Raw genomic sequence first — 17,532 nt, 5'->3', positions numbered from 1 at the left:
AAGACATCCACTTTGTTCCACTGGAGGGAGGAACAAAAAAAAAAAAAAAAACCTCCTTGTAAATTCATGTCGACAGAAAAATCTATAAACTTGGCACAGAGGCGCCAAAGGTTTAAGAAAATATGCACATTATTAATGCACAGGAGCGGAAAGCGGGGTTCCTCTGTGTTTGATAGCGTTATTAGTGAAAAGGCTCAGCAGGTTCCAACATGATCTGTGCAGAGAGGAGATCCACATTAAATCAGGAAACATCTGCATTCCACAGAGCCGCTCTTACAGCACGCTGGAGCTGAATGAACATCAAAGCCTGCGAGATAGCAGTAAAAGCTGCGCTGAGACCTGTGATTTATCAGCGCTGCTTCCCTGGGATGTGGGACGGGCGGCGTCAGCTGAGAGGGCGGACAGGCGGACAGTGGCCCATTCACACGGCTCGCTCCGCGCTCTCAGGGTTCCTGAGGTGAATGCAAGGAACATTTGAGCCACGGCACCGATCCCGTCCAGCCTAATCTCACTCATATGTACGGAGCGCCGTCTCTGCCAGGACGGCAAAGCGTGAAATCCTTTTGCGTCTGTATAAAAGTTTAACAACAATTTGCAACAGAAGAAACAGAGGATGAAGATATTTCAGGATGACAGAAGGCAATTGAAGGTATAAATCAAGCAGTCCTATTAAATCCCAAAGATGTTAAATATTTACAGTGCTGCTGGAGAACTGAAGAGAACCCTGGACTTAATTGTTCTTCTTTGGCAATAAAATCCCCCAGCATGCCCCTGCAGTAGCTGCTGATCCGAGCTGGAGGAGTTCAGTTTCTTCCAGACGTGTTTCAGCTCAGTCAAGTCACCGAGACGTCTCTGTGCTCGTTCCACAGCATCTGATGGATTTGAGGTGTGATTTCTGACTGGATCGCCGTCTTCATGAGAAGAGAAGATTTACTTCCAGGTGTCGCCTCATTACCCTGCTGCTCAAACAGTGCATGGAAGTTTAATAAGCCGAACCTTCCTAACCCTCATCTGATGAAGGCCGCTGTTTTTATCGACTTTTATGGCTGTAAAATTGGGAAAATATGTGCACTCCTTTAATCCAGCTCTTTATAAATATTGTGTTTTTCTCTCTGAAAAGCTCATGTTACTAATAATTATCTCTGATTGAACATTTGTACTGTGGAGGTCCTGAAGACCACCTTGGAGGCTTTCATTAAAAAAAAACCCTTGGGAAGTTATTTCTCTGCATTCAACCATTTATGTGATTTATTTAACAGAGTTGATCTTAACTATGGGAGCATGGTAACCGGTCATGGCAACCCAGCTTCTCTAACCTCTGGACCACCTCTGTGCAGAGTTACGGGAGGAAACTGGAGGACTAGCAAAGACAGAACAAGCACAAAAACATGTCGCTCATGTTATTTGGCTTGTTTGTTGGTTGGTTTTACAATGAAAATGCGGAGCCATTAGGGCAAAGAGCAATACTCCACCATCAATAATGGCACCACATGCACTGTTATCACGGCGACTGTCATCATAAAAGTTGTGATTTCCTGTTTCAATGGAGATAAAGTCAGAGTGTTTTCAAAAAGTTCCACTTTGGCAGCTGTTTGCTAAAAGTTTGTATTTTCAGTGGCTCCCAGCACCGTTTCTGTGCAAACAGAAACCCTAAGTTTTCCAGTTTCACTTGAAAACGGCGGCCGAGAGCAAAGAAACCATTCAGATCATCTCCAGTCGTCACCTTCATGAGTTCAGGTGAGCTTGTGATTTGCCGTGCTGCTCTTAAAGGGAGGATCAGTAACATGAAAGAGACAGTTGGACACCCGTCCAGGTCCTCCTGGAGCCTGGGTTCTGTCCAGGAGACATCAGCAGTCCGAACCAAGCCACAGTGAAAGACGGCGAAGCCTAACCCAGACTTTACATTATGTAGCAGAATTCTCCTTTTCCAACATCATGGTGTCCATGTGACTCACCCTGCACCGTCCCGCAGTAGTGCTGCTGCTGCTGGGCGTCCGGAGCAGAGCCGCTCTGGGCGGAGCGCCGCTGTCGCAGCAGCTGGTGCTTCAGTCCGGAGAACGACTGCGAGGGGTCGGGGTCCCCCAGCGGCCGGATGAACAGGCTCTCCTCCCCGATCTGGATGAGGCCGGTCTGTGCAGAGACGAGAGCAGCGTGAATCTCTGCAGTACCACCAAACTCCAGCAGACCTAATCAAATGTTCCCAGTTTATCACAATACAGTTCTTCAATGCTGATAAAACCCTGAAGCGAGCCAGTGAGTTTACAATAGTAAGAAAGATGATAATATTTCAAGTGAAAAGGGCTTTTTTTTTTTTTCTGTTTTCGGACCACACTGATGAATTCTGTTTGCTCGGCATCAAAGATCAAAGCTACAATTTTACCTTAACAACATGAACCAGAACCAATAACACAGGAGAGGAAAAGCAATAGAAATCTGAAAAACTACAGAAAACACATTACACTGAAAACACCACAGAAAAAACGTAAAAAGAGAGACGCCAGCAAAAGAAACACATTTTCAGTGAAAACAGCTGAAACCAAACAGTGTATTTACAATATCATACATTAGGCAACACTGCACAACAATACAACAACGTATGTAACAAAGCCCTGTACGTACCAACACACAATACGTCTGAAATGTATGTTTTTCTTGAACAGACTAACGTCACTTCAGTGATTCTGTCCAAAAGGAGAATCTCAAATAGATTTCAAAACGATCGCGGCATGTTTGTGTTTGTCGATTTGATATGGTTTTTGTTGCAGTACAATGTGATTTCTGTCACATTAACCTTGCAATAATAAATCCTTCAGTCCAGTCAAACGATGTAATTTCTGCGACGTTCTCTTGTTTCTCTGTTATTGTTGTGCTCCACTACAATACATTTATGATTAAATGCAACAGAATGATGCGCATTATGCCTGCAGAATTGAATCTTTCCATCATCATATAATCCTAACTGGATTATATTAGGGTCTTAATTTAACTCCAGAGCATTCTGGGTAATTGTGTGACTGTGATACTGTCATTGCAGAAAAGCTGTGTTAGTGAAACAGACTATGACTGATGCTTTCACAGAATATGACTGGCAGCTTATTTCACTGCAGGAGGAGAGAAGGAATTTAGTCACTTCATTTCGCTTCCATTAAGGAAGAATAAAACATGAATTTCTTCTTCATGAGTGAGATGGCGTGTTCCTCAGATTAGCATGAAGGCCAGATGAGGCCAGGGAACACGTATAAAAACCATTACCTTCTGCTCCAGCATCAGCAGCGGTTTAAAGAATTCATTCATCTCAGTCTGAATACAAACTGGATGTAAAGTTTATTAGGATTACAGCTTGTTTTGAAGTTGTCCTTCAGAACAATAAATTAAATTCAACATGTGCAAAAACTGCAGAGTCGGCTGTCCGGCTCCCAGGACTTTTATTCCTCTCATTTCCCCTTCATGCAACCCTGCATCAAAGGCAAAACGCTCCATTTTCCCTTTGACGCGACTTGAAAGAGTCTTTTTTTAGAAACTGGAATAAAAAAGCTAAATTATTTTGACCATAAAAACCAATGTGGTGAGTCCTTTTTATGAATACTGCACCTTCAAAACCTCCGCTGACTGAAAAAAAGGGACTGAGAAGTCACCATGTGGCCTCAGAGGAAAACCCCAGAGACAATTATAGCAAGTTCAGAGAGGACGGCGACGATCGCAGGCTACGAAACTGCTTCTGTTGGTCTTCTTGAATAAGAAAAAGATGAAGATGACCTCCTCCGGACAATCACTGCTTGAGTTTATAAGTAAATCTGTACATGGAAAGTTTACCAAACGGATTTAAACAATCACTAAAGAAAAAGAAAAAGCAGAAGTTATCAGGAAAAAAAAAAGCTGTTATTTGATTTTTTTTTTCTATCTATTAATAGCTGTTGATTTCCCACCTGACATTGTCTTCCATTACTTTGCAGGGGTATTCTTCTGAAAGTCATTTCCTTTGTAAACAGGGCGGAATTGACTGCCGCGCTACTCCGTTTCATGTGTTTAACTGTTCAGATCCTTCCTCCCTCAGGCGTGAACGGTAATTGCATTCGCTGTTAGGATTTGTCTCACACCACAGCCTCTGAATGAGGAGCGGCGAGGAAGCTGAGCAGACCCACTCGGCGGCCCGCGTGACCTTCGGCCAACAGGCAGGAAGAATCCCTGACGCACTCTGTGTGCGTGACAATACCCAAACCCAACGGTCAGACTGGACGCCTCTTAACGGGGAAGTGCCGATGCGAGACCGTTCTCAGTGAGCCGCTCAGAGACGCTGTGTGACCGCCCGGGACAGCCGCTCACCGCACACACACTGCGAATCTGGCTGAGCTCTGGCTTTTCTGGAAACAAGAGCGTTTCAGTTCCGATCGGCAGCTTCCTGAAGAGCAGTCGTCTGAATTGTGTTTGACTGCCATTGTGACTGAGCGGGAAATCAATGCTGACCAGATTACACTTGCACCACATAAACAATTCAGTCTGATCATATTTGGACCATCTGACTGAAATTTGGACTGGATCAGAAGGGGCAGTTTAGTCCGGGTTTTGATCTGATGTAAATGTAAACTGCACATCAGGTTATTTCTTACAGTCGGAGCTTCGTACTCATGTCTGAGTCACATCATTATCTGATCAAACTTTGTACCAAGATGAGTTTTTTTTTATGTTGCTGTTTCATAAATAAAGAAAAATTAACCACAAGCATAATAACCCTGGTTAATTCCATTTCTGATCCTGGCGAGCTTCCAGGTAAAGCCGGCTGGGGGATTCTGTGCACATGCCCTAAGCACAAACCTCACAGTGCAAAGCATTGTGGGAGTGATCCACTGACATTAACCAACTCACATCCCAACCCATATAAACTGGCTCACTACTCCCATTGCTTTATCCAGTGTTCATGGAAACAGGACGATCTGATCCTCAAACTGGAAAGAATTCAATCTGACAACAACACAAGTTTCAGTTTGTCACTCTGCCAAATGAAATACAAACTCATCTCATTATAGAAATGAGTTGGGTATCACTTTAAGCACCCGGTATAACACATTATAAGTAGTAATAAACACTCATAAATGATCACAATGCTTTATAAGTCACTATGCAGCACTATACAGCATAGGGTTAGGTTTAGGGTTAGGGTTAGGGTTAGGGTTCGGTCCTGGCATTGTGATCATCTATGAATGTTTACAACTATAGCTACACGTGTTATAATGGCATTATAATGCTTTATAAATGTACTTATGTGTTATACGGGGGGGCTTCAAATAAAGTGTTACCATAAGTTGATTAAGTCTGGTGGCTCAGAAAAGATGATCCAGAACCAATACAGAGCTAGTAGTGACTATTGAACTCTGTTTGATCTGTAATGGTGAAAGTATCTGATACCTTCCAGCTAATATTTAGCCTTTTTACAACACGGACTTATTAAAAGTGACTAAATTTAACCCAGTCTGTGGATGAGGGTTTGGATTATGTAAACAGCGTAATGGACCGACAGCACTTGAGGTACGGCCACTATAAACAGTCCCGCTCTGCCTGGAGCGGGGTGGTATGCCATAAACCCAGCAGCCTGCTCTGACATCCAGCAGGACCCACGGCTGACGGATGAAGCAACACGGGGGACACAATAAACCGCAGATTGAGGTCGTCTCACAGCCATGTATGGACGGGAGTGGGATTCGGAGGAATTCTCAGCCCCTGTTTACATGCTTCCAGTGAAAATACTGAGTTTTTGCTTTTCAGTTTTCAAAACTGTTGTCGCAGGACAGACCTCTAGGATGCAGCCAGTTTAGTGAAACACGGCTTTATTCAGATGCATTTTATTCATATATTAAATCATTAAATATCAACGCAGACAGACGGCCTTGGTTTAAAGTGACAGAAAAGGTATTGAACCTTTGGAATGATCAACATTTGGACAAGAAATCTGGTCAATGTCACAGTTAAACATGCTTAACCTGATGCCAAATAAACAGCTCTAATATTTAGTGTCTATAATGAACACAGTCAATAAACACTGAGCGCGCTGCTTTGGCTATTTATAGAAAGTATCTGCTGATGCGAACCATGCCTCCTAAAGAGATCTCTTCCAAGAATTGACTTGCATCGGATAAGCAGCACAAACAAAGTCCCCCTAAAGGCTCCAGGTATTCCCCGGTCCAGTGCAGACGCAGAGCCTTCAGCCCTGGACTTTTCCTGGAAGTAGACCTGCAGCCAAACCGGCTCTGAGATATAACACAGAGAGCTCAATGAGGTGAGGAAAAGAATCTCAAGGTAACAGCTAAAGGCCAATATGAGGCCAAGCTTCAACTGCTGCTACAAGGGTTATGATTATATCTGATTCCAGGAGGGAGGTGTGATTAACATGCCTTTAAGACGCTATTTGTAGAAGCGTACGCGAGATTAGAAGTCGAGTAATCACGAACCGCTATGCTTTCCCAAAAACACACTTGGAATGAAAATGGAAAGTATTTTCTGCCCTGACCTGCACAGATGAGCTAATAGAAAAATAATCAGCAGATTCTCAAAGACAAACGGCTCATCTGGACCAGTTCCCACAGGTTGTAGGAGTCTCAGCAGTGTCAAGACGGCAGAACATCAGCAGAGCGTTTAGAACAGGTCACCTGAGTCCTGCTGGGAAGAACTGGAGCCAGAACCATAAACTGGTGCAAAGATAAAAACGAATGGACTTCTATTCTCTCCATTCATATGAGTCTGGTTCTGCAGAAATTCTCCTCTGAGTCTGGAAAACAGGACGATGCCAGTTGATACCTTCCCTCCTACCAGTCTTGCTCGACAGCAAGATCTCAGTAGTTGACACTCTTCAGATGAACGTACGCTCATGACAGCCAGCCAAACGGATGAATCTCTGCAGACGAGGCCGTCTTCCACAGGCCATCATCTGGACTTATTCTGGATTCCAAGAATAGAAATGAAACACCGAAAACCAAAACACTGTTCAAGTGGAATTCTGGGACACATAGCAAAACACCAAAATGATTTACAGCAACAAGTTTGTACATCAAAAGTTACCAACAAAGTCAATTTATTCAACCAAAATGCCACAGTCAAAATTGCTTTTTTTTTTTTTTTTTTTTTTTTTTAAATGCATTCAAAGGTTACTGATCTTGTCTGCTGATTGAGGCAGATGTTGAAAGCAGGAGCTGTAAAACAGAAACGCAGGTCTACCTGTCACTATCTTTCTAAAACAAATAAAACAATCGTCTGCTTCGGGTAATATTGTGATATATGGGAATATAATGCTTATTATGTGGGCGACTGTAGCAGCACACAAAACAACCTGCTCATTAAATGATGAAAACTGAAAGATATTTCCTGTTGAAACAGGCAGTCAGGACAAAAAGAGAAGAGGAACAGACAGATGAAAGGCTCTTTTTACAGAAAACATTACTCAGTTTGCCAAATAGTTCCTAAATACAATAGTAATGTGTGCCAACCTTCATGGTTTAAAAAAACAAATAAAATAGGACGAGTTCCTTGCTTTGTGTGTCCAGCCTTGTATATTTACATTGGCTGGTCTGTGACAATGGTCCACAATCATGGAAGGCCTCCAAAACTCATGCAACCAAAAAGGCAGATTGTTGAGGAGTGCTAAAAGCTCATTTATTGTGGTAATCTGGATAAATTTCCTTCAAGAAGGAATCCAGAGCCCGAGACATCTTCAGGGAACTTCAGAAAACATCACAGCAGCCTGGTGGTTTGCATGAACACGGTGGTCTGAGATCAGGCCCAAACCCAGCCACAAATATTGTTCGAGTCCATGTGAGTGTGAGACTGTGGCTAATCCAGCAGCGTGGGGCTGGAGGTGGATGGCTGCGTCCGTCAGCCGGAACATTACAACCTCCTTGTCTGACACTGTTCCAGATCCAGAACCGCCCTGACGCGCTGGGATATGGACTCCAGGAGACTTCCAAAGGCGTGCTGCGGTATCTGGCACCAGGAGGGTAGCAGCCAATCCAGCTATCACACAGGACATCCATGGACTGGACGAGTTCCTCCACAGCACACAGACACGCCACAGACCTTGAAATTTGAAATCCAAGTCAACGCACCAAAAAATCTTGACTCTATTCCTCAAACGACTCCTGAGTCATTTATTCTCTGTAACATTGTGTGTTAGTTTGCTAAAAGAAGTCAACACTCCACGGTCCGTAACGGCACGGAGGCAGGTGCACCGTTTCCACCAGCAGAGCTCGACTGCTGCCAGTGAAACCGACCGCTCTCTCACAACTCCTGAGACCTGCTGAGATTTGAGATTTAACACGTAACAGCAGGGGAAAATGTGCCGTGAGGATATAAAAGACTTAATGTTTACGGACAGTCGTTTCAAAACCTAGTAAACTCTGGAAACAGGGACAAAAACCCTGAATCCCAAAGGACCGTTATTAAAAAGGTCTTGAAGCAGATTGTTCCGTTTCTGACCATTTACAGGAGATGAGTCACATTTTGGAGTTTTTCCAGCATCAACAATAGACACCAAAGACACTGACCCTCTAAATACTCCGCTCTTTTTGGCTTTGTTGCATTTTCAAGCTGATTTTGTATATTGGATACTCATCCTGATTATATTCTGCCTCCAAAGTAAACAGCTTTTCTCGCTTGTGTTAAACTATGACGAGAAAAAAAATATAAACACATATTTGCATCGAGCCGGGCGTTTTTGATGACTCTGCATTGCACGGGATTCTCCGAGCAGGTCTGAGTGAACGACCAGTGTGTAACAGAGTCTCTGGCTGAACAGCGTTCTGACATCTTACGATCAGAACCGACTTTAACCTCTGTTTAAGTTCCAGGAGTTGCGTTACAGTAGCTCTTCGGTTGGACTGGACCACACAGCCCAGCCTTCACTCCTCATCTGCATCATCGAGCCAAACGCACACTACAAACAACTTAAACATCGACTGACACTGCCAGAAAAGTTAAATTCACGATGGATGCCGAGAGTAAATGATGAATGAAGGAAACATTTAATCGTTAAAACAACCAGCAAATTCAGTTTTAACAAACAATCAGAATCCACAGCCTACAGCAAAACTGCATCTGAAATAGCAAGAAAATATTGTCATTTCTGTATTGGTCCATATGCCAAGATATACAGATCTTTGGTAAGCTACACTGACTGATAACATCAGGCAGTGTTTTTCTATCTACTGGGCTCCATTTCATACAGCACAGACTCCCCTTTTAGAGCAGATTATCTTGGCGCTGCTTGCTACATTTCTATGAGGAAATACAAATATATAGATTTTTTTTTAGAAACGGTAGTTTTATCTCATTCTCTGGGGATTGAACAGAGCTGAAACAAGAACAGTCGAAAGACCCATAAAAGTAACAATCGGCAATGATCAGGAACTTTGATCAAAGCTTCATGAATCCATAGTCCTAAGACCAGTCAGCCATAACATTAAGACCACCTGCTTAATGTTATCGATGTTGACAGGTGGAGCCATGCACTCTGAGGGTATTTTGAGATGTTTAAAATCTGTGGTCTCTGCAGGTCAGTGAAACGGGTTTGATTTCTGCAGCCGATATCACAGCCTGAATAACCTTCTGACAGTGTCAGTCACAGCTACTGAAACGCAGTGCAATATGACCAAAAGCAAAGCGAAACACTCGCAAACAACTAGATGAGTTAACAATGTGCTAACAAATTGACCTGTTTTTTCCAAAACAGTGTTTTCCATTCACGCTTAAGCCAAAAGAATGAGGGCGTCTTTTTAGCCACCACCGTCTGCTGACACCCGGCGTCACTTTATGTTGACGGACGTCACCTCTGATCCAGAGGAGGCTGACACTGTGCCGTGAAACATGCTGTTCTCTACCAGAATTCAACAGAATGGTACGGTCTGGACGTCTTCAGTCCAGCAGACCACAGACGTCAGTGAGCCTGGGCCACAGCGTGGGCCACGTCTGAGAACAACCGACCACCAACAGGTGCCGTTTGGTGACGTTCCGATTCAGTCGTCCAGCCGTTCCTGTCAAACTTGCTCAAATCCACACGCTTCCCCATTTTTCCATTTCTAGCAAATCAACCCTGAGAACAAAACGTTCTGCCAAACATTCCCCTCTAACGCGAAGCGCCCTGGTCAAGAGGAAACATGTCAGCTCCATCTACGACGTGCTAAATCTATATGTGTGTGTTGTGAGGTCGTCTGGACAACACACCGAGGGGGGTTAAGCACTCCGGGTGTGACGGGATAGTGTTACATGTCGCCTGCACCATGAGAGCAGTGCAGGCACGCCGCCCTGCATTTCGAATGATGTGTAGCCGAATTCAGAGGATACCGTTTTTAATGTCTTTATTTCTCTGATTTAAAATGATCCGTCACATGAACCCGTCCATGACCTCACTCACTCACTCACTCACTCACTCACTCACTCACTCACTCACTCACTCACTCACTCACTCACTCACTCACTCACCAGTGGTGGCAGCAGCCAAGGTACTCACACACCAATGGAAACAACTTGGAGTTCAGGACTTTTCAACACATGGACCTGGTGAGACGACGGAACCGCCGTCCGGCCGTCCAGGCGAAGCATCGCTCAGCCACATGCTCACAATGTTCACATCAGGAGCATAAAAACAGACATAAACTCTGCAAAGCCCCTCAAGTCAGAGTTAAATTCTGATTTAATGGCAGTGGTGTGAACTCACCGAGTGTTTCTGTGTGTTTAAGCAGCCTTTTATGCTCTCATTGTGGAATCTGAAACCTGAGAGACTACACACACTTCTGGGATCTGACCTGTGCTGCAGACCACAAAGCAACGTGAGGCCCCGCAGTGTTTTACATATTCTTCAGGGTTAACTTGTCATTTCAAGGTTTATGGGCTAATGTTTCACCGAGGCTAAAGACGGAGTCAGGGTCCAGGTCTGCATTAGGCCCCGAGTGGTTACAGCTAAGGTTCACAATAAAAGGTAATTCCTGTAAAAGAGTGGATTTTCACAAAGCTAATGCTTCGAAGGGTTTAAGAGTATGATCAATAATACAAAAGATGCCATGTTGTAGATCAGACTAAAACTCGGTAAGGTACAGCTAGGCTGGGATTAGAATAAATCACTGCAATGTCCCAAAGATGTGTAATCTCTGACAAGCTGGAAACACACACCGAGGGCCAAAATAGCAGGCCTTAGTGTTTTCCATGTATTTCATGGTTGAGATTATCATTATACACAAATTGACAGTTTGCAGTTTAGCTGAAACCCTCAGTTAGAATGGGCAAAGTTAGAATCAGGCATGAGAAGATCAAGCTACCAACCTGTGTGTTTCGATACAATAATCATTTCATACTGAGACTGAGAGGTGAGGTCGTCCTTAAGGTGTGCAACATGCTATTTGAAACAGTGTAATCACACCTTGTTAAGTGGTAGAGGTTTATTCCCCTCAGTAATAATGTAACAATAAGAAACAGCTCACCAGTCCCAGCATTCACTGGGGTTTGAGCACCATGAATAAATCCAGAGTGTTCCGGAACAAAGCGAGCAGCTGAGGATCAAACCCCAGCACCAGAGTCAGGAGGGAAGGTGAATTTAGTGACTGAATGCAGCACAGCAGGTGGTCTGACTGTTCCACAGCCTGCAGGATTTCCACCACCGCCGTCCATGGAGTCTCAGAGAACGGGTTAAAACTGGGTGACTGTCTTGTTCGTCAGAGGTGAGAAGAAACGAATACTTCGTGTTGCTGCCATGTGATTGGCTGATCAGCCATTGGCTTAAATGAGCAGCTGAACTGGTCCATCTAATAACGTGTCTGATCATTTTGGCTGGTTTTGTTTCTCTAGCTTGTGTATCCTCCCAAATCAGGAAACTGCCTGAGAACTTCACCAAACATTTCCAGGATTTTTATGCAGAGGAGGAGGTCCAGAATTCCATCTTATTCAAATGCTGCACTCATTTCCTCCTCTCCCCAAAGACTGATAGACACGTGACCTCTTCAACTGACCACTGGGCCAGACTGAGAGGAAAAATCTGGATTGTGTAACATTACTCTGACAGTGTGACCATAAACACTTGATGCAAATCCCTGAATTCTAAGACAGGAGAGAAGCTGTAATCCACCGTCAAATAAGTTTATTAGTGCACTCTAGTGGACAGAGCAGGGCAAATAAACACTGCGATCTTCTCACATAACGCTCCATGTCACCGACATTTGCCTCGTGGCGTTTCTCACATGTTTATGGTCCTAATGACGGCATGCATTGGTGAATTATTGCAGACTTTCAAAGTAGGATGCAGCTAATTTCTCATTTTAATAAGTAAAAAACCCTGAATGCCCCTAAAGTCCCTCAGTCTGACAAGTCCCCGTCTGGACAAGCTGTGAGCTGCTGCAGCTGCCAAAGTACATATACATGTATGAAACACAGAGGGCCGGCCCACTCCGAGAGCTGGCGTGGAGCCTGGATGTGGCGAGGCGTCCGAACCCCTACCTGCACGCTCACTTTACATAAGAGCATTAGCAACATGCCTCCGCTAATGTGGACCTTCACTGCTCACAGTGGGAAAAGTCACATTTTTCCCTGGAAGCGGCTCACAGGTCACAGGATTGTTGTGCAGGTGGGAAAAGTCAGAGGCTCAGCGGGACGGAGCTCTGTGTTTGAGGTGGACGTCGGCCAGCTTTTGTTGTCATTTATTTAGTTTGGTCCCTTGAAGTTCAAACCCACTTTTAATTTCCTACAGCTTTGAGATCGGGCCAATTCTTTCATTCTTACATAACCTCAATCTGAAGAGTGAAAAGCTTACAGAAACAATTGAATACACTTATTTATTTTGCCCAAAAGAAAAGTTGTTATAGACTGATCTCACGGCATATCTTCCAGTCACTAATAAAACTGAGATGAACGGCTGGAATTAGATTTAACGTCTTGCAGTGGCTTTTTTGTGGCGTTTCATGGAAGACAACAGAAACACGGCAAATTTTAAGTATCATGTTTTAAGAAAGTGAGTAAATTCTACGTCTTTTACAAACAAGTTGTAAAATTCTGACTGCTGTTGGTTGTAATCAAACTAAATGGATCAAAAATGATTAAATACTGTGAATTTATTTGTTATTGCTCATTATTACCACTAGCCGGACAATCTCAACACCTAAATGCTCTGATTCCAGTTCACTCTAAAAAGCCTAAAAGTCTTCTTCTCTGGAGAAAATGTGTAAAGATGAATAACAACACTGCCACCATGTGGCCAGGGTGGAAAGTACGACATTAAAAAACAGCTGGTTTATTCGGTTTTTGTTGCATAATTAGCAATTATGTTGAATGTTTGTTGTCGATGAGGAAGATTGAAGGTCAAGTAAACGTATAAAGAAGATCTTCACAATATATATGTTTTCTTAAAGTGATACATGTCTGGATTGTTTGTGTTTTGAAAACACGTTGAGATTTCTGGATGTCAAATGCACATCAAATAAAATTCTGCATCATTCGGTGATTTGACTCTAGCACAATCTTGTTAAACAAGTGCAGGGGATGCATCGCCGAGCGCTCACACACCACTGGGAGGAAACTTCACATAAGAAGATGTTGAGATGGAGGAAACGAACCAACAACCTCGGGATGAGGCGACATCCTGCTTTGTCAACTTGGCTTCACATCTAATGTTCAAAAAACTGAATATTTGATCAGATCTCAGGGTTTCAGATAGATTTGACTAATCTTCTGTATCTATCTTTAAAAATCCTTGAAATGTTGCATAGTTTAATTTCTTCTGAACTATTCTGTGACTAAACATGTTTAAAGTTGCTTGAAGCACCACTGGCCATCATCCGTGACTTCCCTGCATCCATCCATCCAGGCGCTGTTAAAATAAACGTGTGCCGGCTGCTCAGTGTGACTCTGACCTCAGTGACCCACCGGCAGGTCAGTGGAGGTAGAGATTAACAATTATGACTGCAGTCATGCTCACAGACACTTCAGCACCGCTGAGTCTCACCAGGCCGAGGCCAAGGTAATCCAACCTTTCCTTTCACTTTATTAAATGGAATGATCTCCAGCTGCTTCTACTGGATGACATGATACCTAAAGAGAGGGGGGGAGGAGGAGGATGGATTTACCAGGCCGCCGCAGGTGCTCACGGATGCCAGGGAGTCGGTGTGGTTGATGATGGACCCGGAGTAGAAGCAGAGCTGCTGCGTGGAGAGCCGCCGGCGGACCGCTGCGCTCTGCTCCCGGCGCCGCTCCTCCACCACGAAGTCCCCGGACAGAAACCCGCTGTCCCGGCTCAGATTCAAGTACAGGTCGCTCCCGAAGGCGGGCAGGGACAGGATGATGTGGTCGGGGTCGGAGTCGGGGTCGGGGTCGGAGCGCGCGTCCAGGGAGCGCTGGCCGCGGTGGCGCAGCGTGCGCCCGCGGAGCTCCGGGGACAGGTGCGCCTCCTGCCCGGACAGCAGCCTGGGAACCACCTCATCCGTCTCCGGCTCAGTCTGGGCTGTGGGGGGAGACACGCTTTCCATCAAACAGTGACCACGCTGAGCAAAAAATAGCCTCCTATCCTGACTGGGCTCGTGCGCTCCTGCAGCCACGTTCAACTCCGGAGCGCAGCGCGGCGCTTTGGCACAAATCTGCGACCCGAGATTACAGCAAACTGCAGGGATTAGGAGGTGCAGGAGTCCCGGCAGCGGGTCGCCGGTCCTCAGCGCACTCAGACCCCCTTCACTGACCCATATCTAAGAGGAACACACGGACGCAACACGCAAGGCTCGTGCACAAGATACTTACAGCTCAGTCCGATGCACAGCAGAGAGAGCAGCAGAAGGGAAACATGGCTGACACGCATGATAGAAACAAGCAGAAGCAGAATAAACCGCGGCGGCGGAGCAGGAGGAGGGAGCTCTGGCTTCTGAGGAAACTCCCGCACTGCTCGGGGAGCGCAACTTTTCCTACACTGGGAGAACTTTCAGCAAGTCAGCCCGGAGAGGCTTCACGGCGGAGGACACGCCTCCCCGGCCGGGCCCCGCCCCCGCGCGCCTCCCATTGGCTACTCCGACCCGTGACGTTGCAGAAACGAGAGGATCCGCGGGCTCTGATTGGCCAGCCGCGCGGTCCGTCACCGGCGGGGATGAAACCCTACACGTGGTTTCAAGTTGAAGAAAAAGGAGTGCGGGTATTTCTCTTTTGAAGTGTGCGTGAGTGCGTGTGCGTGCGTGAGTGTGCGTGCGGCTGGCGGAGCTCTCAGTTTGAGGCTGCTCATATGGGAGTCAGTCAACTTACATTTGAGTAAAGAATTCCTCTGAAATATTTATTAGAAAATGCATTTTCTTTTAAAATAAGCTGGTTCAAATAAATCAGGCTGGTTTAAAATCAGAGAGTCAAACACACTTCAGCTCATTTCAGACCAGTTTCATCTTGACTTTCCCAGACTAGTAAGATGCTGCAACGACGAGAGTTTCAAAGTTTTTCCTTTGTTGAGCTGCACAAATATAATCTGGTTGTGCAGATGACATAAAGCCAATGAAACCCTCTGGTGCAAAAATACAACGAGCTTCTATAGCTGCTACATTCAGCATGTTTTTTACAAAGTCATCCTAAAAATAATGAGTTACAGGAGGAAAAAACAAAAGGGCTAAATGGCTGCAGTTAGACCAATTAGGACTCTCAGCTTGTTTCCCCTGATATCTGGTTTATTCATTATAAACCCTTTAAAAAATACACATTATAATAAATGATGAACTGCAAAAACTAGCTTTTAATAAGAAATTTACACAACAGATTTGATTCTGAACAAATCTAATGAGAAAACTCTTTGTAGAGAGCACAGTTAGGGAAATAAAAATAACTGCAAAGAAAATCTTGATTCATGTGCCATCGTGGGCCACGTGGTGTCACGCTGGTCAGCGCTCTCACCTCACAGCAAGAAGGCCCTGGATTCAAGTACCGCTCGGGGCCTTTCTGTGCGGAGTTTGCATGTTCTCCCCATGTGTGTGTGGGTTCCCTCTGGATACTCCGGCTTCGTTCCACGGTCCAAAAACATGAATGTCAGGTTAATTGGTCACCCTAAATTGCCCCTAGGTGTGAGATTGAATGGTTGTCTGTCGCTATGTGTTAGCCCTGCGACACACTGGTGGCCTGTCCAGGGTGGACCCCGCCCTCGCCTGCAGCAGCTGGGATCGGCTCCAGCCACCCGCAACCTTGAGAAGGACAAGCGGTATAGATGGATGGATGGATGCAAAGAAAATGCTTCTTCTTAGTATAACATTGACTTTTTTTATTGTTTGTCATCCTTTTGCTCCTCTGCAAATTGTTTTTATCAGCATGTTTTCAACCTCCTGATTCCTGTTTTAGTTCAGGATGAACACTGCTCAAATCATCTATGGATTAATCATTACCTCCGCCAAGGAGGTTATGTAATCACGTCAGTTTGTTTGTTTGTTGGTTGGTTGGTTGGTTGGTTGGTTGGTTTGCAACATTACGGAAAACGTTATGGACGGATTGCAGTGAAACTTTGTGGAAAGGTGGGTCTTGAGCTAACTTAGAATCCATTAAATTTTGGTGATGATCCGGATCACTGTCTGGATCCAGGAATTTTTTAAAGGATTCTTTATCATTGAGAGATAGGGAGTCTTTGACATAGTTGGGCATAACTCAACAGTAAATGACAAGGGGGCTTAGCAAAAAATTACAGTGTCAGTTCTTCAGTGACTCTAACAGATATCAGCTGCTGATCCAGATCACGGAAGTATTCCGGATACCAGGATCCAGAACAGACAAAAATAGGGGGATTCCGGAGTGTCAGTCACTGTCAGTCAACACACTGAGATATGAACATGCAGCAAACAGCTTTCTCCCATACATTGTTCGTTTTGGGGAGAAATAAAATGTTTTTTATTATATATGGCGTTCTTATTGTTGTGACTGATTTGAGCTGTGGCGGAGGTCTGCGCTCTCTGAGCGCCAAATTCTAGTTACAAAATGCTTTATTGTCTAAAAGAGCAACTTTCACTGCAGCTTGTAAGCAGAAGTCACACGGTCGTCGTGAAATCAGCGTTTTGGTGGGATTTTCCCTTTTTGAAGAGGGCTCAGTGCTCCAGGCTTCGTTTCTGATGGACTGACCACAGATGGCTCTAAGTGTGGCGGCGGGAAGTGATTTTACAGGCCAGCAGAGCGAGTCTGTGTGATCTGCTTACAGCTTTAGAGTGACTGATCTGCAGCACAGCTCAGCTCAAACTTCAAGCAAATCACAGTTTAACTTGAAATCTTTTTTTTCCTAATATGAAGTGATTTGGTTCCTGATTTAATAGACTGAATCAATGAGCTGATCTCTCCAGCATCTTATTCCAGCTTCTTCTGATTTGGGAAACTGAACATCTGATTTCAAACAGGTGACAAAGAAGATCATATGAGGGCGAGTCAGAAACAAATCTGTTCGTAAAAGAACCCGAGCTAACCCTAACATTTCTCTTCCTTTGGCAAGGAGAAGCATGTAGGCGATGCAGTGGTCTGCATGGATTCACGTTAAAGTGTGATTACATCTGCATCAATGTCGCAAGTTGTAGACAAACA

General features: G+C 44.7%; 1 protein-coding gene across 2 annotated transcripts in view; it reads right to left on the bottom strand.

Moving 5' to 3' along the window:
• The window catches only part of adamts17 (ADAM metallopeptidase with thrombospondin type 1 motif, 17), an 86,798-nt gene extending 71,928 nt beyond the window's left edge, over positions 1–14,870 (bottom strand). For both annotated transcript variants that reach the window (XM_030098040.1, XM_030098048.1), the window contains exons 1-3: positions 14,752–14,870; positions 14,088–14,461; positions 1,956–2,130 (exon numbers count right to left, since the gene is read on the bottom strand). In XM_030098040.1, coding sequence (XP_029953900.1) covers positions 1,956–2,130; positions 14,088–14,461; positions 14,752–14,809 — 607 coding nt within the window. In that variant the 5' untranslated portion in view covers positions 14,810–14,870. The remainder of the gene's footprint in view (positions 1–1,955; positions 2,131–14,087; positions 14,462–14,751) is intronic.
• Positions 14,871–17,532: the final 2,662 nt, after the last annotated feature.

The sequence above is a fragment of the Salarias fasciatus genome, chromosome 1, assembly GCF_902148845.1.
Source record: "Salarias fasciatus chromosome 1, fSalaFa1.1, whole genome shotgun sequence".
NCBI lineage: Eukaryota > Metazoa > Chordata > Actinopteri > Blenniiformes > Blenniidae > Salarias > Salarias fasciatus.
The sequence above is the reverse complement of the archived record's forward strand: the minus strand, read 5'-3'. Positions and strand labels throughout refer to the sequence as shown.